Source organism: Setaria viridis, chromosome 9 (genome assembly GCF_005286985.2).
Source record: "Setaria viridis chromosome 9, Setaria_viridis_v4.0, whole genome shotgun sequence".
In the NCBI taxonomy this organism is placed as follows: domain Eukaryota; kingdom Viridiplantae; phylum Streptophyta; class Magnoliopsida; order Poales; family Poaceae; genus Setaria; species Setaria viridis.
In genome coordinates this window covers 53,627,896-53,651,519 of record NC_048271.2, presented here as the reverse complement: position 1 = coordinate 53,651,519, position 23,624 = coordinate 53,627,896, and the positions used below count along the sequence as shown (strand labels likewise).

The 23,624-nt window shown below is 48.4% G+C and overlaps 3 protein-coding genes across 3 annotated transcripts; 1 reads left to right on the top strand and 2 right to left on the bottom strand.

Moving 5' to 3' along the window:
- The first annotated feature begins 568 nt into the window (after positions 1-568).
- LOC117836370 (probable lysine-specific demethylase SE14) lies at positions 569-9,438 on the top strand. The gene is made up of 7 exons (XM_034715778.2): positions 569-1,634; positions 1,721-1,799; positions 1,900-1,967; positions 2,705-2,855; positions 4,149-4,771; positions 5,367-5,807; positions 6,869-9,438. Exons 1-7 carry the CDS (start codon positions 692-694, stop codon positions 9,091-9,093), a joined length of 4,530 nt encoding a protein of 1,509 aa, XP_034571669.1. The 5' UTR covers positions 569-691; the 3' UTR covers positions 9,094-9,438.
- A 316-nt stretch (positions 9,439-9,754) lies between these two features.
- Positions 9,755-10,494, bottom strand: LOC117836371 (uncharacterized). Its single transcript, XM_034715780.2, has one exon. It carries the CDS (start codon positions 10,313-10,315, stop codon positions 10,007-10,009), a length of 309 nt encoding a protein of 102 aa, XP_034571671.1. The 5' UTR covers positions 10,316-10,494; the 3' UTR covers positions 9,755-10,006.
- An 11,204-nt stretch (positions 10,495-21,698) lies between these two features.
- Positions 21,699-23,624, bottom strand: LOC117836546 (GCN5-related N-acetyltransferase 8). Its single transcript, XM_034715996.2, has one exon. It carries the CDS (start codon positions 22,613-22,615, stop codon positions 21,932-21,934), a length of 684 nt encoding a protein of 227 aa, XP_034571887.1. The 5' UTR covers positions 22,616-23,624; the 3' UTR covers positions 21,699-21,931.

Here is a 23,624-nt window from a genome sequence, read left to right as displayed (position 1 = left end):
ACTTGTGGGACACTTGTGCACGTGCTGTGGTCCACCCACCTCCCACTTTATTGGTTTGATTTTTGCAAGCACGGGGAGGGAATATACAGGGATGCGGGATTTGCACAGGCTGCCGAGCCTTAACGAGTAGCTCGAGCTCGGCTCGTTCAAGCTCGCGAGCTTCAAGGCAGGCTCAGGCTCGGCTCGATTACAAAACGAGCCGATCTCGAATCAAGCTTTTAGCGAGCCGAGTTCGAATAGCTCGCGAGCCTCGAGCTTTTTTTTTTGACAGCACTAATTGGCGGCCGGCGGGCGCGCCTTTTCGTCGGAACGGCAAAACAGTTGTTTTTGTCATCTCAGACAACGGTTGCCGGGTAATCAGCGTAACTAACCGAGCAACCGCCTCTCACTCCCAGGCAGAGGCAGGCGCGCGTTCACCGCTGCCACTGGGGCGCGCGCCCACGTGCCGACGACCGCGCCTCCGTGCCGGGTAACCGCCCACAAACTGGAGTCCACACCGCCCGCATCGTCCCCCACACAATTCCTACGCCCACACCCCACCGTCTCCGCAGGCAATCCCCACGCCCACAGTTCCGTCCCATTCCCATCCCCTTCCAGCCTTCCTCCCCTCCCCTCAAACCCCCAAATGCTCCAACCCTCCGCTCCCCGTCGCCGGCCCGCAAAACCCTAGCGCCCGCGCCGAGCCTCGCCGATGTCGCCGCCGCCGGCGGTGGAGGCGGGCGGCCCCGGGGAAACCCCGGTGCCGGCGTGGCTCCGCGGCCTCCCGCGGGCCCCGGAGTACCGCCCCACGGAGTCGGAGTTCGCCGACCCCATCGCCTTCCTCTCCCGCGTGGAGCGCGAGGCGGCCGCCTACGGCATCTGCAAGGTCATCCCGCCCTACCCGCGCCCCTCCCGCCGCTTCGTCTTCGCTCACCTCAACCGCTCCCTCACCTCCTCCTCCGACGCCGCCAACCCGGCCCTCTCCGGCTCCTCCTCCAGCACTGCCCCCTCGCGGCCGGAATCCGCCGCGGTGTTCACGACCCGCCACCAGGAGCTCGGCACCCCGCGGCGTGGGCGCCCGCCGCCGCAGGTGCTAAAGCAGGTGTGGCAGAGCGGCGAGCAGTACACGCTCGAGCAGTTCGAGGCCAAGTCCCGCGCCTTCTCCAAGATCCACCTCGCCGGGCTTCGCGAGCCAACTCCACTAGAGGTGGAATCCCTCTTCTGGAAGGTGTCTGCGGACCGGCCTATCTATATTGAGTACGCGAATGACGTTCCAGGGTCTGGCTTTGCCGCCCCACCGCAGTCCCGGCACCGGAAGAAGCGGAGACGGGAGGGTGATCAGGTGGAAGAGGGGGAGAAAGGTTCTGGGTGGCGGCTGTCAGGAAGCCCATGGAACCTCCAAGCAATTGCACGGGCTCCTGGGTCGCTCACACGATTCATGCCGGATGATGTTCCCGGGGTTACCTCGCCAATGGTGTACATTGGGATGCTGTTTAGTTGGTTTGCATGGCATGTCGAAGATCATGAGTTGCACAGTCTCAACTTCCTCCACACCGGTGCACCCAAGACGTGGTATGCAGTCCCTGGGGACCGAGCCTCAGAGCTAGAGGAAGTTATCCGTGTGCATGGATATGGAGGCAACCCTGACCGCCTTGGTATTTGTTGTATCTCATGGTTGTTGTCTGTACGTTACGGTTACGGTCTAGCATGTGCCATAAATTCTGTTTGTTACTCCATGCAGCATCGCTGGCAGTGCTTGGGGAGAAAACAACATTGATGTCCCCAGATGTTCTCGTGGCCCGTGGTGTGCCGTGCTGTAGGTACAAGCTATGAAATGGCCATTCTTTTTATTTTGTCAAATGTATATATGTTGTTACACCATATTCTTTTGAATTTGTGTGCTGACATGTGCTGTTTCAGATTAGTACAGTATCCTGGAGAGTTTGTCGTGACGTTCCCCAGGGCCTACCACATTGGGTTTAGCCATGGTTTGTTATGATATTGAACTCATCATACATTTTTGGAGTCACTTTAATGATTTTTAATCATACACAAACTATGTCTGTTCGAGCTTTGCTGTAATTTCACATTTATAGTACGGGCAGCATACACAAACTATTTAGAAAACACAATGAATGTGGCTTCATGGGCCTAGACTATTGCTGTAGTTGCTATTTGCCTACGTGAAGGTAGTGATACACGGTTTGCTGTGCCAGAACAGATCAGTGCTCCCCTCACAATTTATATCACAAAAACTTAGGATGCTCGAGATAATATATATAGTACAAACGTATCAGTTTGATGATTCTGGATTTTTCTTCACTGAATCTAGATCTTGTTTATTTGCTTGGTTTTTTCTGTTAACAGAATAGTTCCCATGCATAGTTAAGGATTCAAGCCTGTAAGGCTGCTTTAATGTTTAATAATGAATTATGATTAATGGCTGGCTGTTTGCTGCCTGATATTGCATTCATGGTTTCTCCTAATAATTTACTTCCTTTCAACTTGAGGGCTTCAATTAGATATGAAATTAAACAATCTATGTGTAGAAATAATTTATTTTGGTCTACTAGAAGAAGGTGATTTATTGCCCCTTGGAACAACGTAGAATCTGACTATCAATTTTTGCAAAAGCATCTTCTGGTGTTCAGATATGCCTTGGTTTCTTCCCTTTTCTGTTTGTTCGTTGAATTAGGCTGTTAATATCTGGGCCCATACAATGTAGGATTTAATTGTGGAGAGGCTGCCAACTTTGCAACTCCCCAATGGTTAAAGTTTGCAAAAGACGCTGCTGTTCGAAGGGCTGTAATGAATTATCTCCCGATGCTCTCTCACCAACAGCTCCTGTACTTGCTAGCAGTATCTTTTATAACCAGGTAAGTTTTATTTGAGCTCATTCCTTTTCTTTTATGGCAATAGTGCTTTTGTTGGCTTTACCCTCATTTTAGTATAATATCATAGTAGCTTTATTGACATGGTGGCTGGGGACGGTTAGATGTATTTGTTATGTTGGCCTATATGCTTTTTTTACACACATTTATGGCACAGGGTTCTTGAATGCAGCTTGCAATCAGAAGCCATCTAGTTCATTGCATCAAGAGCGACTAGTTGCTATAATATGATTCAGTTTAAAGTGTTGGTTAGATTCAGAAAAGAAAACTATGAATTTGGTGCCTTACGATGGCCTTTGTAATTGTATATTGAACAAGATTAATTCTTATATTTGCTTTGTTTCTCAAAAAATTGATTGAAGATTTTATGAAGCAGGAGAAAATTTGACAATCAGGAAACAGTTAAGAGACTAAAATTGTTAGCTTCCATGAGTTTTGAGCACACTCTGAAGTTGGTGTTGTTAGAGTCCCTAGAAGTCTGTCGTTGATGCTTCTACATGTTTTTATAGGAATTAACAAATTAGATTTTGATTTGAGTTATTGACTGCTATTTCTATAAAATTTCTCAAGTTTTGATTCTGGCAACAGTTGAAATATCAGATAACATGTACTTAGTGCCGTCTGGATAGTATAGTGCGTGAAAGTTGAAACAGGGTGGTGAAGATTGCACTCTCAGTTCAATTATGTATAATGTAATGAGAAGATCGTAATTACATTTCTTATATATATGAACATATGATACATTGTGATATCATCAATGTACAAAGGCCATGCATTTGCTTGTGCCATGACAGGACTAAGAATGAAAGAAAAGTAATTCATGATGCAATATAACAAAGATTCTTCAGAGGAATAGAGCCTGATAATTTTGTATTGGTATATATTCAGGGGAAATGTCTGGAAAGCTAGTGATCACAGTTTCTGGATGTTTAATTATGTTACTCTAACCATTTCTATAAATCTGGCCTAGTTATTTTGGACAAGAATTAGGGTTGGACCACAAATACACCTGGTACCTGATTCAATAATGTTTCTTGCCTTTATCCAGCATTTATTGGTTGCTTTCACAACATCCTTCTTTTTTTATCTGAATCTGTAGTACAAGTAAGAAACTCCCACTATCCGTCTGCTACAAATTTAACCTGGCAACTTGACTTTCAATCTATGATGGATTAAATTATGCTTACATAAGTTTTTGGTGGCCATATTACAACCATGATGGCACCAAATGCTTACTATTTTCTGCACTTTGAATCTAGTGATTCATTTTAATTTCAGAACTCCGAGCGTGTTGTCTGGAATTCGAACTTCTAGGTTGAGAGATCGAAGAAAAGAAGAAAGAGAACTGCTGGTCAAACAGGAATTCTTGCAGGACATGATTAATGAAAACAAGCTTTTGTGTTCTTTCTTGAAAAAGAAATCAATTGATAATGTTGTGCTCTGGGAGCCTGACTTGCTACCATCTTCTACTGTTCTAAATTCCTGCTCTTCTGGCTCAAAAGCTCCTGAGAAGAAGTCTGAGGATGGTTGCAGAATTGAATCTAGCCAATGCAACCACAAAGATAACAGCTCACCTGATGGTAGTGCACTTATGACTGGGGCACAGACTAAATGCACGTCTGCGAATAGCAAATCATCCGATGCTGCATCTGCTTCTGTGGAAAAGTCCGATGCTGACATCGATGATGAGGATGACCTGCCTTTCGATTTGAGCATTGATTCTGGCTCATTGACCTGTGTTGCTTGTGGAATTCTTGGCTATCCATTCATGGCAATTCTGCAACCTTCCAAAGAAGCATTGGAAGGGATTTCCCCTGTTCATAGGGAAAGATCCAAGCTGAGTTTTGAAAAAGAAAAAAATTCAAATGTATTTCCTTGCTGTCCTGCTGGTGGCAATTTCGGTATGCCTTTCTTCCAAACTTTTGTAAGTTTTTTGTTACAGGAGCTAAAGTGGAAATCTCACTGATGCATGTGATTTTTTTGTCATTTACTGATTTTTTTGTCATCTACTGTAGTGGAAAATCTCATTGATGTGCAATTTCTTTTATCACAGATCATAGATTTTTCTTAAGGTTTTTGTTTAATTATGGCGAATTAGAGTTGGATCTAGAAAAGTTATGTCGGGAGAGAGCTGTTTTATTTGTTAACAACCCTAATCCAAGTAGAGGGTTTCTAACTGCAATAAACTTATGTGGAGTGTTCCGCAGGCATAGAAATGGTTTATATCATTTCTTTTCTGAAGTTCATTAACAATTGCATTTCTTGTCTTACCACATGCACTATGACCTGATTTTTGTACACAAAAGTTAACTGTCTTAACCCTGCTACTTGATAAGAACCTGAGCTTTTTTTTTCTAATTTGATGATGGCATCCTGTCCGGCTGAGTTTTTTTTTTCATTACTAGAATTTACTATTTTACATTTATATATGTGTATTGTTTCTTGTTTATGAAGATTCTTATGGAATGATGACAAATGCTTCTGCATATGTATCAGGATCTTCCTTTGTTCCCAATAGAACTTCCTGCTCTGTGGAACAATCATGTCTGGCTACTCCTGTGGAGCAGACTAACATCAACCCTCAGAATGTAAATTCACATAAAGATATTTCTTTAACGGAGAATGAACTTGCTGGACCTGTGCAACAACACAGTGATAGTTCACATTCTTGCAGAAGTGAAAATACTCTTCATTCATGCAGTAACAGGGGAAAATCTGATAATACTATACCTAAAGACAGTCTTGGCCCAGAAGTAAAACAAACAGGCAGAGGTGACATTGATGTACAGGCTGTAGAAAGTTGTGATGGCACTATTAGCTGGAATACAAGTTCTACCTTTGCACGGCCCAGAATCTTTTGCTTGCAGCATGCCCTTGAGATTGAAGAGTTGCTTGAGGGCAAAGGTGGTGTCCGTGCCCTCATTATTTGCCATTCAGGTAGGGATAACTTCTTTTGTTTCCATACTCTATTTGACTGCTGGATGTTGTTGTGATCCTTCATACTTGATGCGAAATCGTTAGTTGTTACTCAACATGTTGGTCTTGTTTATCTGCAAACATTTTGTTTTTGGATATTCATGCCATTCCAAATGACCTACATCCTCTTTGGAACCTGCTCTCTGGTACCAATAATTCATGATTACATTTTAATGAAATACAACATATTCTGCATGAAAATGGATTGTGAAAACCAATGTGGCCTTTTGGCATTGTGGCAGATAACCTTTTCTTTTCTTTTAAATGAAAAGTAGCAAAACCCAATAGAGGAAATACAGAAAGATCGAACACACATGTAATTATTGATAGGTACTATTTGATTATTGAACTCTTTTAGTTGGCTCAGCGCGGCTGAAGCTAGGCAGCTTAACTCTATCGACTATATTGCATCCTTCTGCATTATATATAAGTGGCAGATTATCTATGTTGTTGTATCTAATAATTATCGTCCACTGTACTTTCATTGCCTCAAAAGAACTATCTTACTTGTTAGTAATCACTTAGTGGTTTACACGATTATCTATTCATGCAAAACTGAAGTGTGTTATGTTTGTATACTTTATAATTGCATTAGAGCAATAAGATAACCTCAGTTAATGACCTGTTTAGAGAAAATGAGCCAACAAAATGAAATGTATTTGAAATTTCATCTAATGGCACGGTTTCTTCTACAAACATAATTTGAGAACTGTCTTTATGGACGCTGTTTTAAAGATATCTCATATTTCCTTGAAATATGACAAGTCCCTCCCTCCCTCCATCCATCCTCATTATGTTTTGCTGGTAGGATTGGCTCATTTGCTCTCTACATATCTGCAAACAAAAAGGTGTCTTTTACAGATGTGCATTGATAATCCCTAGTTGGGGCCTACTCCTGAAAATAGCAATAGAATTCACTTTTCTGAATCATGATTTGAAGCAAATGTACTCATCTTTCTTTGCTTTTCGTATCCTCTGGGGTTTTCATTGATCAAAAGTGTTTTTGTGCTTCACTTCTGTAGATTATATCAAATTAAAAGCGCTTGCAATATCAATAGCTGAGGAAATTGAGTTTCAGTTTGACTGTACAGACGTTCCTCTTGCAAATGCATCCAAGTCTGATTTACATCTAATCAACATTTCAATTGATGATGAGGGGCATGAGGAAGATGGAAGGGACTGGACATCACAGATGGGTCTAAACCTGAAATATTGTGCCAAGCTTAGGAAAGAGACATCAGGGATTCGGGATCAATCTCCTTTGTCAGTTTGGGAACTATTTTCCAACCCTTCGCCTGTTTCAGTTGTTCCTAATCTCAAGTGGCTCTGCAGAAAAGCGCGGACACCATACAAAGTCATTGGTATTATTACCAGCTCTGGCACCTCGGCAGCTGCTGAGGAGGTCAAGCCTGAAGTGAAGAAAGAAACATGCACTACTGGAAATGGAAATGTTCATGAGGATGACAGTAGGCAACATATTTCCCAACAAAGTGGCCTCGTGCAACCAAGTGGGCTGCATGATTCTGATGATAGAGAGAATAAATCGTCGTGTTTGGAGGAGAATGACCATGACAGACATTGTCTTATTGATATCCCTATTGCTGTTGCTGAATATCCTATGAAGCACCAAGTTTGTGAGGGTGCAGTTGGTGTTAGTACGTGCAATGACACTATTTGTTCATCAGATTCCCAGGATTCATCTCCACTTGCCACATCACCAGTTGATGTTACAAGATATCAAGGATGTATACAATCAACTGAGTTGAGTAGTTCATCAACCTTTTCTGTTCGACAGTTCCTTAATGATGAAAGTACCTCTGTGGAAGGAAGCATGAACTGTATGAGCAATCATGAGTACTTACAATCTCAGGATGTTACTTTACAGTGCAGAGATGAATGCTTACAAGTTCAACAAGATCAGGAGGAGATGAGACTTTGCAATAATTCTAACAGGACATCAGTTGATCCATGTCTTAAGGAAGATTTGGTTATTTCAGAAGAAAAGCATGGGAGTAATGTGTCAGCAGCCCTTGAAAATGAACACGACTGTGCGAAGACATCTAAATGTTCTTATAAAACTAATGAATCTGCAGCAGTTAATCAATTGAAGACTCATGATGCGGGTGCTGTTCCAGAGAAACAAAAGTCAAGCTGTGATGAGATGACCTGTGGTAGTGCTGATGTACAATGCAGTATAACCTTCGGCTGTCTTGGCTCTGCTGATGTTCCTGGTTCAACTCAGCCTCAGTTGGTTCCGCATGATTTAATGAGTGACGAGCTGCAGGTTGATAGCCACCATTGTGTTGTCAAGGCCGTCGAGCCGAAGAGCAATAATTCTGCTAAGCATGAATCTCCACAGATAGATAACCTCATTTTAGAGGATGCTCAAGCTGCTGCAACGACTGCGATCCCTGGACATGATGGAAAATCTGTCCACGCTGGATCAAATTCCTTTGATATTTTACTTGGAGCTCTGGCTGAAGAGTCCAAGGTAACAGATGCTCCTGGGAAAGATGAGGTTGGGAAAGCTTCCTTGACATTAATGACACTGGCTAGCAATGACCACTCTGCAGATGAAATTGCAGAAGGCAAAGTTGTCGAGGTGGCAAAAACGAACACAATTTTCGGAGCAACAAAAGATGATGAACAAGTTGATCGGCCACATGACTTTCATTTATCAGATGTGGTGTCTAGAAGCATTGGAAACTCAAATAGAACTGAGATCATATGCTACGTCAGACGCAAACACAAAAGAAAGAAGGATTCACAGTCAAATACTGATAGTTCACAAAGTCTTGGGAATTTTATCCGCTCCCCGTGCGAGAGCTTGAGGCCAAGGACTAAACCTGCAGTAGTTGAAACTATAGAAGTTTCTGCTGGTAAAAAGGGCAAGAGGGCAAAAGTGGTATTATTTCAGTGTGATATTGATCTTTGTGACATGACATTTGAGACTAGAGCCGAACTTAATGCCCACAAGCGCAATATTTGTACTGACGAATCATGTGGCAAGCGTTTCAGTTCCCACAAATACTTGAAGCGTCATCAGTGCGTCCACAGTGATAAAAGGCCATTCAAGTGTCCCTGGGATGGTTGCGAAATGACTTTCAAGTGGCTGTGGGCTCAGACCGAACATGTCAGGGTGCACACAGGAGAACGGCCTTATAAGTGCTCAGCACCTAGCTGTGGCCAGACTTTTAGATATGTCTCAGATTACAGCCGTCATAGAAAGAAGTTTAATCATTATTGATGGATTCAGTTTGAGTAACTGGTCGTAGCTGGGGGCAAATCTTCAGCTGCTTGTGTTGGTCCTATGTTTGTTGTAGCACCTCACATATTTAACCACGTGATAGCTGGTAGGGCTAGTGTATGTTCCTTTGTTAACAATGTGCTAATAATTTTAGAGTAGGGGTTAGAAATTGTTGGGGGTTAAGAGCCACCCCACCTGTTGATGTAGATTTGCATAAGCTGATCTAGCCACTGACATGTTGCCATTCATTATTTGTTCTTCTGATCAGTGATGTAATCTAATCCCTGATAAACATTATTAACATTGTGAAATCATGATTGATTTCAAATGATCTCGGATTGGTTACATGTATCGTGTCGAATCTGTACATATGGCATGTGTCTGTCGATGACAAAATGCCGTTTCTGACTTACTGATGTTTCTCGTCTACCTTCTCCCGTCTTGGTCTATTTGCCTTCACATCACTGGCTGCCAGAGTGCCAGGCCACCGATGTCTGAAGGTGTCGTTCTGTTACAATTGATTACTGAAATATCCCTACAGAATACTATCGAAACTTGGAATTTAAAAAGATTTCGATCTAGATATCCAAAGATTCCAACGCAATCATCCAGGGTAATGTGAAATAGCGGCACAAGGATCACAGCATCAGGCACATTTGGAAAAAAAAAATCTTTTACTCTTTCGCATAAAACTTAACTGAACTGTTCCACTCAACAAAAAAAACTGAACTGTTCTGCTAAAACTAAACCATGAACGAATGAACTGCACGACTAGTAGCTAGCTCATCAACCCGAAACCTGAGCTACTGATTGCCTCGAAGAAAAAAACAGGAAACCTGAGCTATTGACAAGAGAACTCGCACTCGTTTGCTGCTTCGTGCATCAAGAAGAACACCTCGATCCATCGATCGATCTACTGGGACTCGTCGCTGGCGGCGGCTGCTTTGACCAATGGCCCGAGCTTGGGCTCCCCGAACATGGAGATGCCCTGGCGGGTCCTGAGGATGGTGTACTCGCCGGCGGTGCGGGCCTTGCTCTTGATGCTGGCCCATTGCGTCCACGCCAGCGCCGTCGTCCCCCGCATCCAGCCCCGCTGCTGCTCCGTCTCCGTGGACGCGATCGCCTCCACCTTCAGCTGCTCCATGGGCCTCGTCGCGTCCTCCTCGTGCATCGACGCCGCCGCGACGGCCGGCGCCACCGCGCTCAGCTGCTTGCCCTCCATCACGAGCGAACACTTGGGCACGGAAAAGAAGAGATCAGGCTAAGGAAGGAAGCAGGAGAAGATGCTGCTGTTGGCTTTGTTGCTGCTATGATGGCGACGAGGGGTTGTGGACTCGTCTGAACTTATAGGGAGATGTTTTCTTGAGAAGAAAGACACTCGAGCAACGGGCGCGGAGGGAAAGACAAGGCCATGTTTAAGCTTGGATTAGGGGAAAAGAAAGGGAAGTAATAAGCGTGGGATAAATATGAAATACATGCGACGAACAACGGACGCGACAAGAAACATTTGTTTGGACCGTGGAGCAAGAAAAGGAGCTTGAGGAACACACGCACACACAAAAAGAAAAATAAAAATAAAACCGTCCTCCGCAAGGGCTCGAGCCTGGACGGGCTACGGACACGTGTCTCGAAAAGTGCCCGAAGAGCTCGGAAATGAAGCTTGTCACTCCTTGATCAAATTGGCTCCTCATTCCACAACCTCAAGGGAGGCGCTGATGAACGCAAGACGAACGAAAAAAAGGATGCAGCGGCGCTACGACTCTCCGTTCAGGGGCTTCCATAGCGCCTCCTCTGCTTGGTGCATTCCTCAGCTCGTCATAGCACCGGTGCGTGCGTTCCCGCTGCAACTGGCCATGAGCTGGGCATTCGAGGCCGCACCTGACATTGCGACCCGGCAGCTCGAGCTCCTGGACAACAGCGCCCGAGCACCCGGCGCTGCTCGACTTCCTCGGCGAGAACGACCGAGCAATGGCCTTGTTGGAGTCGCCTGCCACCGCCGATGCCCCAGAAGCCTGTCTCGGCGTCGAATCCGCGCTGTACATGCCCGATCTGATGGCTATTAGGAGCCCAAGGGGTGGACGCTGACCCTGGCCAAGGGGCTTACATGCGCGCCGCCTCTGCTCCGTGTCCGTGCCTTGGCAGTCGCCGTGCCCAAGCGCCGCCGTGTCCCTGTCTTCCAGCCTGGCCGCCAGCTCACCAGTCTCCACGACGTCTTCATCACCGGTCGCCGGCTGCCCTCGACGCCGCAGCCGTGGACCGCGACCGCTTGAGGGCAGTGTCGCGGTCGCGGGCGTGCTTCCTTCAACACCAGAGGCCGCTGCGCACCCGTGCCGAAAAGGAGATGGCCACCGGCCCGTGGAACGAGAACGATACCAGCGGGTACAGGTCGGGGACGCCTTCGGAGATGCGGCGTCGGGGACTCCCTCCCGGGGCTTCGTTGGCTAGGATTCTCCATCACGAATCCTTCGAGCGACGAACGAGCAATATAACTTTGTGTTGGAAAATACCGAATTGTAACATGAACCAAATATAGCAATCTTGTTTTCTAATATGAAAAATCATAGCATATAGGTCCAAGATACAATGATGCATAGCAGAGACTGCTGCTAATGCCTCTGAAATCTGAAATGAAACCGAAGTACAGTTCAGTTTCATGAAGAACAATGCATGCGTACGACTAGTTTTTTTTTGAAACGAGCTGGCAGGAGAGCTGCCGCTATATTAAAAAAGAGGAGTGCCCGAAGGCGAAACAATTTAGAAAAATTACATGCTGCGCACTGCGAACTTAGCTCACTGGCAGAAGGTAAACTGAAAAAACGCCCTTATATACACTCAACTGCGCCTTGCGGCGTCCAAAAACCGGTCGAGGTGCACCGCACCGGCCGACACCCACGTAGATGCCTCGTCCCTTATGCGAGCTACTAAACAGGGAAAGGATTGCTCCAGTCGATGGAAAACTCGCGCGTTGCGCTCTTTCCAGACTTCCCACAGAACTAAGATGATGAGAGATCTGAATCCTCTTTTGTCAGGGACCTGCGCGCCTGCTAAAGCCGTCCACCAGTCATGCAGAGTGTCATGTGGATCCCAACGTTCTGGTTCAATGGCCGGGCACCTCGTCCACTCGCTTAGTTGAGCCCAGACATTCCTTGTGTAATTGCATGCGGTGAACATGTGGAGCCCCGTCTCATGAGTTGCTTCGCAGAGAACACAATTTGAGTTGCATGGCCAACCCCGTCTTTGCAACCGGTCCGCTGTCCAGATTCTGTCCTGGATCGCCAGCCAGCTAAAAAACTTACACTTTGGAGGTGCCCATGGTTTCCAGATGATAGCTTCGAAGTTGGTGTTTGTGGACCCGAAAAACTGTGCTCGGTATGCTGATCTCGTGCTATAATGGCCGTCGGCCGTCAATTTCCATCGAATGGTGTCCGTTACCCCTTGTCGAAGTTGCAGGCGGCTCGCCGCATTCCAGATTCTCTGCAGCTCAATGAAGTGTGTGACCGAAAAGCTCTGGTGCTGGAGATCAATATCTGTGACCCAGGCATTATTTGTGATGGCTTCGCGCAGCGATCTATTCTTTCGTTTTGAAATGCGGTGAAGGTTGGGCGCCATGTCCCTGGGCCTTTGGCCTTCGATCCAGCCATTGTCCCAAAATGAGATTTTGTTGCCATCACCGATTGTTATAGTGGTGGCTGCCGCGAATAACTTCCGGTCAGTCTGCGTGCAGGGGATATCACAATCATCCCATAAGGCGTTCTCATGTATCCATTGTTGCCACAGCCACCGCAAACGTAACGCTCTGGAGAATTTCCCCAGGTGTAGAATCCCAAGGCCACCCCCTTTCTTGTGTCTGGCGGCCCGTGTCCAATTCACCTTACATTTCCCGCCCGTGACATTCTCGTTTCCGGCCCAGAGAAACTGTTTTCTTTTGGTATCAATGGTCTTCATGATTTGCTTTGGCGCTTGTAGAGCTGTGAGTAAATAAACCGGCTGGGCTGTCAGCACCGATTTGGCAAGTGTTAAACGCCCCGCTGCGATCATATTTCGTGCATTTCAGCTGTTAAGTTTCTTTAGTGCCTTGTCGATCAAAGGCTGGAAGTCTACCGTTTTAAGTCTTGAAGTAGATAGCGGAAGACCAAGATATTTGGTTGGGAAAGTACCGATCTTGGCTGGCATGCTCTGTAGAATGTCTGTTAGCGCTATCCCTTGACAACGAATAGGTAGAGCTGTTGACTTTTGGAAATTTGTTTTAAGTCCAGTCGCCTCGCCAAACATATTCAGTAAGTTCACTAACGCATCTATCTCCGCTTTTCGTGCCGTAATGAAAAGAGCCGCATCATCCGCATATAGTGAAATCCGACATGAAGGCCCGCGGCCTCTTAGTTTAGAAAATATACCCATTTCCGTTGCTATGTGTAGTAGCCTTTGCAACGGGTCAATTGCTATGACGAAGAGGAGCGGTGAGAGGGGGTCACCCTGACGTAACCCCCTCCTGTGTTTGAGAGGTGGATTTGGGACCCCATTCAGTAGGACCCTAGAAGAAGATGTGGACAATATCGCCGCTATCCACTCCCTCCAACGTGTCGGGAAACCAAGACGTTGCAATAGTATAAGCAGAAAATCCCACCGAACGGAGTCAAATGCCTTTGCAATGTCCAGTTTAAGGAAGATGGCCTGCACGCCTTTGCGATGGAGACGTCTCACTGTATTGCGTACCGACATAAAGTTGTCATGGATACTCCTTTTCTTGATAAAGGCGCTCTGGCATGTAGAAACAATGGCGTTCATGTGTGGTTGGAGCCTTAGCGCCAGCGTTTTGGTTATTATTTTAATGAAGGAGTGTATCAAACTAATTGGTCTGAAATCCTGGACGGTGTCAGCCTCCTCTCGTTTTGGTAGTAGTATGATATTTGCCGAGTTAACGAGGGCAAGACTGTTACATCGCAGTGAGTGAAAGGCGTGGACGGCCGCCATTACATCCTGTTTGATAATATCCCAGCATGATTTGAGGAAGAGACCCGTGAAGCCATCCGGTCCGGGAGCCTTGTCTGCCGGCAATGCGTCAACAGCCCTCTTAATTTCATCCTCAGAGAATGTTGCATCAAGTGAGGAGAGGTCGTGATTGTTGATCCCGAGGGTGTCCCAATTTAACTCTACCCTTCGTGGTTGTGGCTATTGCATGGTTCGCGTAAAGAAGTTTTGTATCTCTACTGCTTTTTCTGCATGGGTACATGCCCAGCCGCTATCCTTCTTTAACTTGTGGATGAAGTTCCTTCGACGCCTAGCGTTTACCCGTCGATGAAAAAAACGCGTGTTTGCGTCGCCCAGCTTCATATTTTTTTGTTCTACTGGCTTGATTTCTACGTGCTCGTTCAATGACCGCTAGGCCCATGGCACGGGATTTTAGTCGGCTGCGTAACAGGTGTTCACCGTCGGATAGGGAGCGATGTTCCTGAGCTATGTCCAACCTCAAAATGATCTCAAGGGCCATGTAAAGCTTCATTTTCACGTCCGGTATCAGATTGTTAGACCATTCCCTTAGGACGACAGCCGTGTGATGAAGCTTGTAATATAGGCGGTGAAAAGGCTCGACGTGTGCTGTTGGAGCAGCCCAAGCTCGTGTGACCGTGTCCATGAAACCTGGCAACTTCGTCCAGTAGTTCTCGAATCTGAACGATTTTGGTCGTCTAGGGCCACCGTGATTGGAAAGTAGTAGCGGACAATGGTCAGAAAGTGAAGTTGACAGCGCATGGAGTGCATGGTTACTGAAGGCCTCTTCCCATTGTACATTTGCGAAAACCCTGTCGAGCCGAACCAGGGTGGGGTTTCTCCTCTCGTTACTCCACGTAAATTTCTTGTTGTTAAGGCGGATCTCGCGGAGGTCACATGCATCCAAAGCATCTCTAAACATGTGCATATGACGCCGATTTATTCTAGTGTTGTTTTTGTCGCTCGCTTTGTAAATGAGATTGAAGTCGCCGAGGACAAGCCATTGAGAGTTGTCTTGCGGTTTTGTAGATTGCAACTCAGCAAGAAATTCGGCTTTCCGGGTAGCATTGGTCGGACCATACACTATCGTCAAGACAAAGGTGTTTAAAGATTCTAACATGGTGACTGTTGTCGTAATGTGATGTTGCCCGATGATCACATTTGAAAGCTTGACGAAATTAGCATTCCATAGAAGGAGGAGGCCGCCTCGCGTGCCTGAAATGCCCCCCGCCGGCTTGTAACAGTAGTTGTCAAGCCTATGGCCTCCCAAGAAAGCCGCTGTGAATTGATCGATGTCCGCAAGCTTGGTTTCTTGAAGGCATGCAATATGGCATAAGGTACCCGTAATTGTTTCGCGGACTATGTCCCTTCGTGCTCTACTGTTTAGACCCCTCACATTCCAACATAGAATCTCCATATTCATTTGCACCATATTGGAACAACCGTAAGGACTCGTTCGGTTAAGGAGGTGGCGTGCATGCGTTGGCGCCGTATTGAACGCCGGCCGATCAAATTGAGGAGTGAGCATTGCCTCAACCCCATTAGTTCGCACAAAGAGGGCCGGAAGGGCCACAGCTTCGCCTCAGTCGCTAGGGAGTAGGGCGGTGACCTTGACTGGATCAGCTGACTCACATGCGCATGAAGTAACATAGAAGGTAAAAGAACCAACAAAAGGTCCGGAGCTGGAGCCCAACCGTGACGTAGCTGTAGCTTTAAGGTTACAAACCGGGCGGAGACATAGACTGTGGAGTGAACAGAAGGAGTGCAGCAGCAACACAAGCTGCCCATACTAATGAAACTTGCAACTGACATAGAGAATTAAGCGGCACTAAATGATACAAGGCGGGGCTGTTAAGCTGCCACCAGAGGACCTTCAACTTGCAGAGCCTCAACCGCTTCTTGGATGTCCTGTATTGCTTCACCAGCCACCATTGCCATGGCTGCATCGAGCGCTTCGGCCTGTTCGTCTTCCAGGTTGAACGCCGCCGTAAGAGCCGCAATAACTTCTGGTGGGAGAGGGCCCTGGAACATGGCAAGGTACTCCTGTAGCGCGGCCTCCACCGGCTGCAGATCGTCATTCAGGAGGCCAAGTTTGCGGCATAAGTTGTGCTGTGCACATTGCATAGCTGGCATCGGGCGTCTAGTAGAGAGGCGTGCGTTGCGACGTACCGTTGACATATCGAAGACGCGGCGAGGACGGCGACGCTTTGATGACTCCGGTTGTGCTAGTGGGGCTGGTTCTTGCCGCGGCGTCGGCGCGCTGTGGAGGGGCGGTTCCGGCCTGGTGAAGAGAACCCCGAAGGCGGATGCAGCTTGATGTTCTGGTGCGGGGAGGACAGGGCGCTCGTCGGTGGTGTGGTCGTTGTCATGAGACCCTGGAGGCCGCTGAACGGCTTCGCCGCCCCCCGCCGGTGCCTGAGCAACACGGCCAGAGTCCCCAGACAAGGCGCCGACTGCCTGTCCAGGAGTGCCATGGCTGGCCACCTCCAAACGCATAGTCATCCTGCGGAGTTCGTCATCTACCTCCTGGATAGATGGAATAGAGGGGGGAGGCAGTGCAGAAGTAATCCTGTGGAAGACCTTCTGAAGAGGCACGAGAGACTGGACGTTATGCACTGGTACCTTTGAATGGTTGTCGATGTTGTCGCTGTAGTCGAACCAGGCTTCATCCCCGGTGGCGTCGACGATGCTTGATGCCTTGCGGAAGATGTCCATGAGTGGCCGTGGCGTCGCTGCCGGAGGATGGCGTCGCTGGAGGTTGAACATCTTCTGGGCCGCCTCCGCCATGGACCCCACTTGGAGATCATACAACAGCTTGAAGTCTGCCTCCTTGCGGGTGTCCGCGGCCAGTGATGCGTCGCCGTCCAGGTTCCTCCGCCTGCCACCTTGGTTGCCGTGGCCGGCGTGACGACGTCGCGGCGAACGGGAACGCACTCGGCGTTGTCCGCCATGCGCCGCCCCTCTGGAAGGCCTGGGGTCGGCGTGTCCACGCCTTTCGCCGTGCCAATCGTCGTAGTCCTCGTCGTCGTCGTCCCGCCGGCCGTGCCAGTCGTGGAAGTCTGGGTGGTCATCCGGCCGCTCCCGCCGGCCATCGCCCCAACGGTCGTGGCCCCTGCACTCGTCACGACGGGGAGGCGGGGGGTGCTGGAAGGGGGGGAAGGCCGGCGTCGGTTCCTGGTCACCGTCACGACCCCCCAGTACCAGGGCAGTCGCCGCTTCTCCGGCTCCCCCACCGCCACGTCGGGATCGTGCGGGTCGGTGGTGACGGCGGAGTAGTCGTGGATTTCCCACAGATGCACCAGGACCCGGTGCTTGATCCCTCGTTGCCAACGTTCAGGGGGGACCTCATTGATCTGCACCGATGAGGACGAGCCATCCATAGAACGTGTGGTGAAGACGAGCCACATTACCTTGGCAATCCTACTCGGGTCCGACATCCATGCCCACAGCTCGATGCCGCGCGTGTCAGACGGATGAAGCAGGTTGGTGTCGATGCATTGGAGCGCGCAGTGCCGGCCGACGAGGCGTTCGACGATGTCCGGCAGCCAGGCGTGCCGCGGCACCCCGTCGAGGCAGATGCGGACGCGGTAGAAGAGCGCCGCGCCAAGAGCACCAGTGAGGCTCTGCCACGGCCTGACACAAACTTCATTGCCACGGAAGTTGATGTTACCTTTGGCGTTGACGTCCTCGCAGTGGCGGCGGTGTTGAAAGCGCAACAGGAACGCCTCCGGGCGATGCCTAGTGACCGAAACCTCGCCGGGGCGCAGCCGGAACTCCTCCAGGATGGCGTCTTCGATGTGTCTTGCAGTGGTACTTGGGGGAACACGCATGGCCCAGGTGACCAGTGCGTTCCCCTCCCAGTCCCGTAGCTCGTGGTCGATCTCGAAGGAGGTGGGGATGTGCAGCGTGTCGTCACTCGGCCTCAGAGCCGGGTCGCCAACCCGTGCAGACGCCATCTTGAGAGAGGCCGATGGTGGTCGCGGCTTCGGACGGCGTGGGTGGCGTCGCGACGGGGAAGCAGACCGTGGGCGCGGGACCGGACGGCAGAAGCGTTGCTTGTGTCCCGAGCGGAAGCAGCGCAGACACCGGACGGGATCCCTGCACGCGGAAGCCTTGTGGTCGCGGCCCAGACACCTGAAGCAGCGCCCTTTTGTCTTCTGAAGGAAAGCAGAGGTCGCCGCAGAGGAAGATTGTTGGTTGGCAATGGGGGAAGAGAGCTTTGAATGTCTGGCAGCACGGCCACGACTGGGTGGCGCAGGGAGGAAATGCTGGTCTCGCTCCCGCCGCTTGCGCCGGCTGACGCGGGTCCATCCAGACTCAGAGCCAGAGTGGGTGTCGCGTCGAGGATGGTGCTCGGGGCTCGAGGACGGGGGCCGGCGGAGGGGGAGGCCATTACTCCTCTGGTGGGCTGACCGGCGGGGTGTGACGCCAGGAGGAGATCTGTGGCGGATCCTGTAGGCGAGGTTCCGCGGCTCTGGCCGTGTAGCGGCATGGTGACGCAGGCAGCTATAATTGCTCTGGTCGACGCTCGGGGGACGACGGGGTTGGCGAGGGAAGTAACTGCTCCTTGGCGGGATGGTGATGGTGGATCTGAGCTGGCGCGGCGCAGGTGGTTGCGGGGCAGGCGGCGGGGTGAAGGCGGTCGCCCCCCGCCGTACCACTTCCGCGTAGGTTGGGACCGGATCTGGCGTGGGCGGGACGACGAGATCCTCCCAAGATCCGGCCCGGCGGGTACGCGGCGGCGGGGGGAGGGGTTTCCCGCCAGTAGAGAGGCGAGCAGGGTAGGGGCGGATGGGATCGGCCGTCGGGGGCAGGAGGCGGAAGATCCAGATCTGGATCGGGAGAGCGCGATTGGGAAAGGGGGGGGGCTGGACGCGAGAGGCAGCGGAGGTGGAGAGGCTCTTGGGGTCTGACCGAGGACGCGGGCTGTCTGGCGGCGGAGGAGCTTGGGCGGTGCCGCCGGGGCTAGCGGCGCCGGCGAGGGGTGGCGGAGCGGCGGGATGCGGGGGCGGGGGCGGGTCATGCTGTTTCCCAATTTCATGATCTAATTTTATGCGTACGACTAGTTCAAGTGTTCCTACTTCGTGATGATGATCATACTGCAATGTTGTCGATAAAGCCACATGTTCAGTCTTCTAGTCATGCAATTTTATATCTGTTGGCAAAATTACATGTTTACAGTTGCGATTATTACATGCACGAACACATGCTTGCTCAAAAAACGATGATTTTTAGGTGGTCGTACGAAGTTAGACAATTGAAATTCAGGGAATCTACACATAGGCGCTAAACGGTCTTTTGCACCTGTGTATTCCTATAAAGTTCAGTTTCCTGAACTTTGTATGGGCTATCTTCATACTGCTGTTTTGCCATTGAAGCGGACGTTTGGTCTTTCTAGTCGGCTAGTCGCGCCATTTGATATTTCTTTCGCAAAATTTCATTTACAGTTACAGTTATACGCAAGAAAACTGTCTGCTTCACATCTTGCTCCTCTCTGTGTGAGAGAACAGAGGTGAACAAGCTAACAGACAAGCAAATCCATGGCGCTTGCTGGAACACAAACACCTATATTTTTCAGGTTTTAGATTCTGGTCAGGGAGCTTTATCATTGAAGTTTAACTAATCATACAGCAAATAAAATCGAACAAACAGTTCCCAAATAATACCATTAACCAACTTCAAAACCCACAGTGACACAGTAGACATAACACAGAACTCATCATCATTCATGCAAAACCCTCAACTAAAACTGCTATCTCATCAACCGGAGACGATCTAGAAGTAAAACAACTCCGATCCAAAACCCTCAACTACACAAGAATTCGCACTTGGTTTGCATATTCAATAGCACCTCGATCGATCCTACTGGGGGGACGACGACTCATCCTTGGAAGCTCCTGCCTTGTCGGCGGACTCGACCTTGGCCTCTCCAAACATGGAGAATGCCTGGCGGGTCCGGGTGACGGCACACTCTCTGGCGTCACGGGCCTTGCTCTTGATGCTGGCCCATTGTGCTCGTGCCCACGTCGGCTGGGTCGTCCCCGTCTCCGGCGCGACCGCCTGCGCCTCCTCCTACGCCGGCTTCACAGCGCCGTCCTTCTCCGCCATCACGAACCTTCCGAGCGACGAACGAGCTTGCTTGATCTCCGTAGAGACAAGAGGCTAGCAAGAGAAGATGCTGCTGGCTTGTGTGAATTTATATGGGCAGCGTTTTCTTGAGAAGGAAGACGAGCTATGGCCGTGAAGGGAAAGAAGTCAAGGGAAAGCTTGGATCAGGGGGGAAGAAAGGAAAGCGAGGGAGATAATGCCATCGCGCGATCTGAAACTTCCTTGTCTTTTCTTTTCTCTTTTCTTTTAACATTGTGGAAGAAAGAGAAGCGGTGTTTGTCTGATCGGCCTAGTAAGGCCCACCGTCTAGGCCTGCTATATTCGGCAAAGCCCGTTTCGAGCACAGCAATTAGCACTCACCATGGACTTCCATAGGGATCCTTTTCAATTTCTGTTCGAAATGTCTTCACCTTTTCAATTAACATCTCAGCAAGTAACAGCATGTGCTTAGATTGGAGCATGACACTTTTACGCACGAGAAAAACTAAGCAGGTGCAGTCTAGAGCATGGCAATGCATTTTTACCTGCATACATATAAATGTTGTTTTTGGAAAACACTAAATTGTGACATGAACGAGTATAGCAATCATGTTTCTAATATGAAAAATCATAGCATAGGTCAAAGATACACTAACAAATAATGCAGCAGAGACTGTTGATAATGCCTCTGGATTGATTAAAAAAACGGGGAGACAATAGAGATGAAGAAAACGAAAGTAGAATTCAGTTTCCTGAAGAACAATGCCTCTGACTAGTTCAGTGCATGCAAAGGGGTTGATATAACATGTTTCAAGTGTCAATACCTCATTTCAAATATAAAACTTCAATAAAAAAATGAAAAATCATGAACTCCAGGAATATTTTTTAAGAAAAAACAAATCCTCTCATTAATAATTGGAAAAGTAGATTGGAGAGTTGAACTAGTCATAACTCTGATTTTCAGGTAACTGAATTCCATAGAATTCGATCAAATTTAGTTATTTTGCCATTGAAAGCATATGTTCGGCCTTTCTAGTCGTTCCATTTGATATTTCTTTGCAATAATTCATTTATGCTACAATTATATGCAAGAAAATTGTATGTTTCACATGCCTGCGCCTCTCTATGTGAGAGAGCAGAGATGAACAAGCCAATACACAAGTAAATCCACGGCGCTTACTGGAACACAAACACCGATGTTTTTTGAGGTTTTAGATGCTGGTCAGGGAGCTTTATCATTGAAGTTTAACTAATTATACAGAAAATGAAATCGAACAGACAGTTCACAACTAATACCAATAACCAGATTACACATCATCTTCCTTGTTTCCTCCATGTATACACTTTTTTAGATACTCCGAGTGTGTTCATATGCAAAGTGAAACTGTGAAAGACCAGCATCACAGCATGGCCTTATGAAATGAGTGAGCAGCATGAGCAGGAACATTCCAAGTTCTTTTATCCAGGAATTCCCCATAGTCAAACATCATACAAGGAAGAATTGATTTCAAGTATTTCAACCAGCTTTGAAATGGCTAATAATAAAGACATACTTGCATATAATCCGGAGGTAATTTTGCATAATGTACAGTACGAAGGTTTACCACAAGAACAAGTCCCAATTGCTCAGCATACAACCTGAATTCATCGCACTAATAAGCAGATCAAATGCACCAATCACTAAACTGTACACAGGTGCTAAGCATCGGAAGCAAATCCACTACCTTTATTGACACTCAAGAGTCAAGAACCAATTTTTCTGGTTCTACTCGGCAGCCTTCTCATCGGCGGCCTCCTCCTGGTTGCCCTTGTACTTGTCTAGCGCCGCGCCGGTGAGCCGGCAGATGCGCCAGTCCGGGAACATATCGGCGCCCATCCCCACGTACAAGTCGATGGCGTTCTTGTTCCAATCGAGCACGCACCACTCCACCAGCCCCATCCCGAGCTCCGCCGCCCTGCCGGCGACGGAAGACAGCATCATCCGGCCAAGGCCGCGGCGACGCCAGGGGGCGCGCACGAAGATGTCCTCCACGTACAGCCCGGGCTTGGAGAGGTAAGAGGAGTAGTTGGGGAAGCAGATCACGAACCCCGCCGTGACGCGCCCGCCGCCGCGCGGGGAGGCGAAGGCGGCGGCCTCCGGGTCCGCGAGCGGAAACGCAGAGAGATCGAGGCGGAGGGAGCCGATGATGGAAGACGAGTCCGGGACCACGGGGGAGGGGGAGAGGTCGAGGACGAGAGCCGTGAAGGAGGTGAAGGGAGGTGGCGTCGGCGAGGGGAAGAGCGTGGAGGTGAGGAGCTCCTCGGTGGCGGTGAAAAGGTCGGTGAGGAGCTCGAACTCGGCCATCTGGTGGATGAGGCTGTAGATGTGCGGCACATCGCGGGCGTCGGCCAGGCGGAGCTCCGCCCACATGTCGCCGGAGAAGGTGCTGGAGTTGGCCGGCGCCGCCATCTTGGTCAAGAAGTGGGGGTTGGCCTGTCCTCTGCTTTTGTGACGGGGCGACTGGTAAAGGCAGGGCCCCTGTGTATGCCACTAGACTAATTTTCCAAAGTATAAAAATGTTGTTTTTAAAAAAATAAAAGCTGGTTGTGTTTGAGTTCCACCAATTCAAATATGCCGCCTTAAAAATGTTGTTGACGCGAGCAAATATATCAATCTTGTTTCTAATATGGAAAATCATAGCATAGGTCAAAGATACAATAATAACTAATGCAGCAGACTGTTGACTGGAATGATAAAAAAAAAGTGGAAGTAGAATTTAGTTTCCTGAAGAACAATGCCTCTGACTAGTTCAGGGCATGCACAGGGGTTGGTATAAGATGCTTGAAGTGTTAATACCTCACTTCAATATAAAAGTTCGATAAAACAAATGAAAAGTTATAAACTCCAAGAATAAGAAAAAATATCAAATTCTCTCATTAATAATTGGAAGTGTAGATTTGTCTTTTATATGGATGAACTGAATTTGATCAAATTCTATGGAATTCAGCGTGAAAATCAGTGTTATGACTAATTCAATGCTCGTAGGAGGTGTTTGTACTGAACTTTTGTATTCCTACAAAGTTCGGTATCTTCATACTGCTATTTTGCCATTGAAGCAGATGTTTGGTCTTTCTAGTCGTTCCATTTAATATTTCTTTGTAATAATTCATTTACGTTACAATTATATGCAAGAATACTGTCTGTTTCACATACCCGCTCCTCTCTATGTGAGAGAAGAGAGCTGAACAAGCCAACACACAAGTAGGGATTGCCTTATGAAATGAGGGAGCAATACGAGCAGGAACATTCCAAGTTCTTTTATCCAGTTGATGAGTTATTCAAATAGATCATGGAATTTCCCCTAGGTGGCGTTTTCTTCACTGTCTTATTTTTAGCACGTGTCACATCGAATGTTTAGATACTAATTAGGAGTATTAAACATAGACTATTTACAAAACCCATTACATAAGTGGAATCT

Excerpts from the sequence above, each read along its gene's own strand:
- LOC117836546 (XM_034715996.2), bottom strand. The coding sequence starts at position 22,615 with ATGGCGGCGCCGGCCAACTCCAGCACCTTCTCCGGCGACATGTGGGCG.
- LOC117836371 (XM_034715780.2), bottom strand. The coding sequence starts at position 10,315 with ATGGAGGGCAAGCAGCTGAGCGCGGTGGCGCCGGCCGTCGCGGCGGCG.
- LOC117836370 (XM_034715778.2), top strand. The coding sequence starts at position 692 with ATGTCGCCGCCGCCGGCGGTGGAGGCGGGCGGCCCCGGGGAAACCCCG. Across the intron at positions 2,856-4,148 it reads GCAGTATCTTTTATAACCAG|AACTCCGAGCGTGTTGTCTG; the intron begins GTAAGTTTTATT and ends TTTTAATTTCAG. Across the intron at positions 5,808-6,868 it reads CCTCATTATTTGCCATTCAG|ATTATATCAAATTAAAAGCG; the intron begins GTAGGGATAACT and ends TCACTTCTGTAG.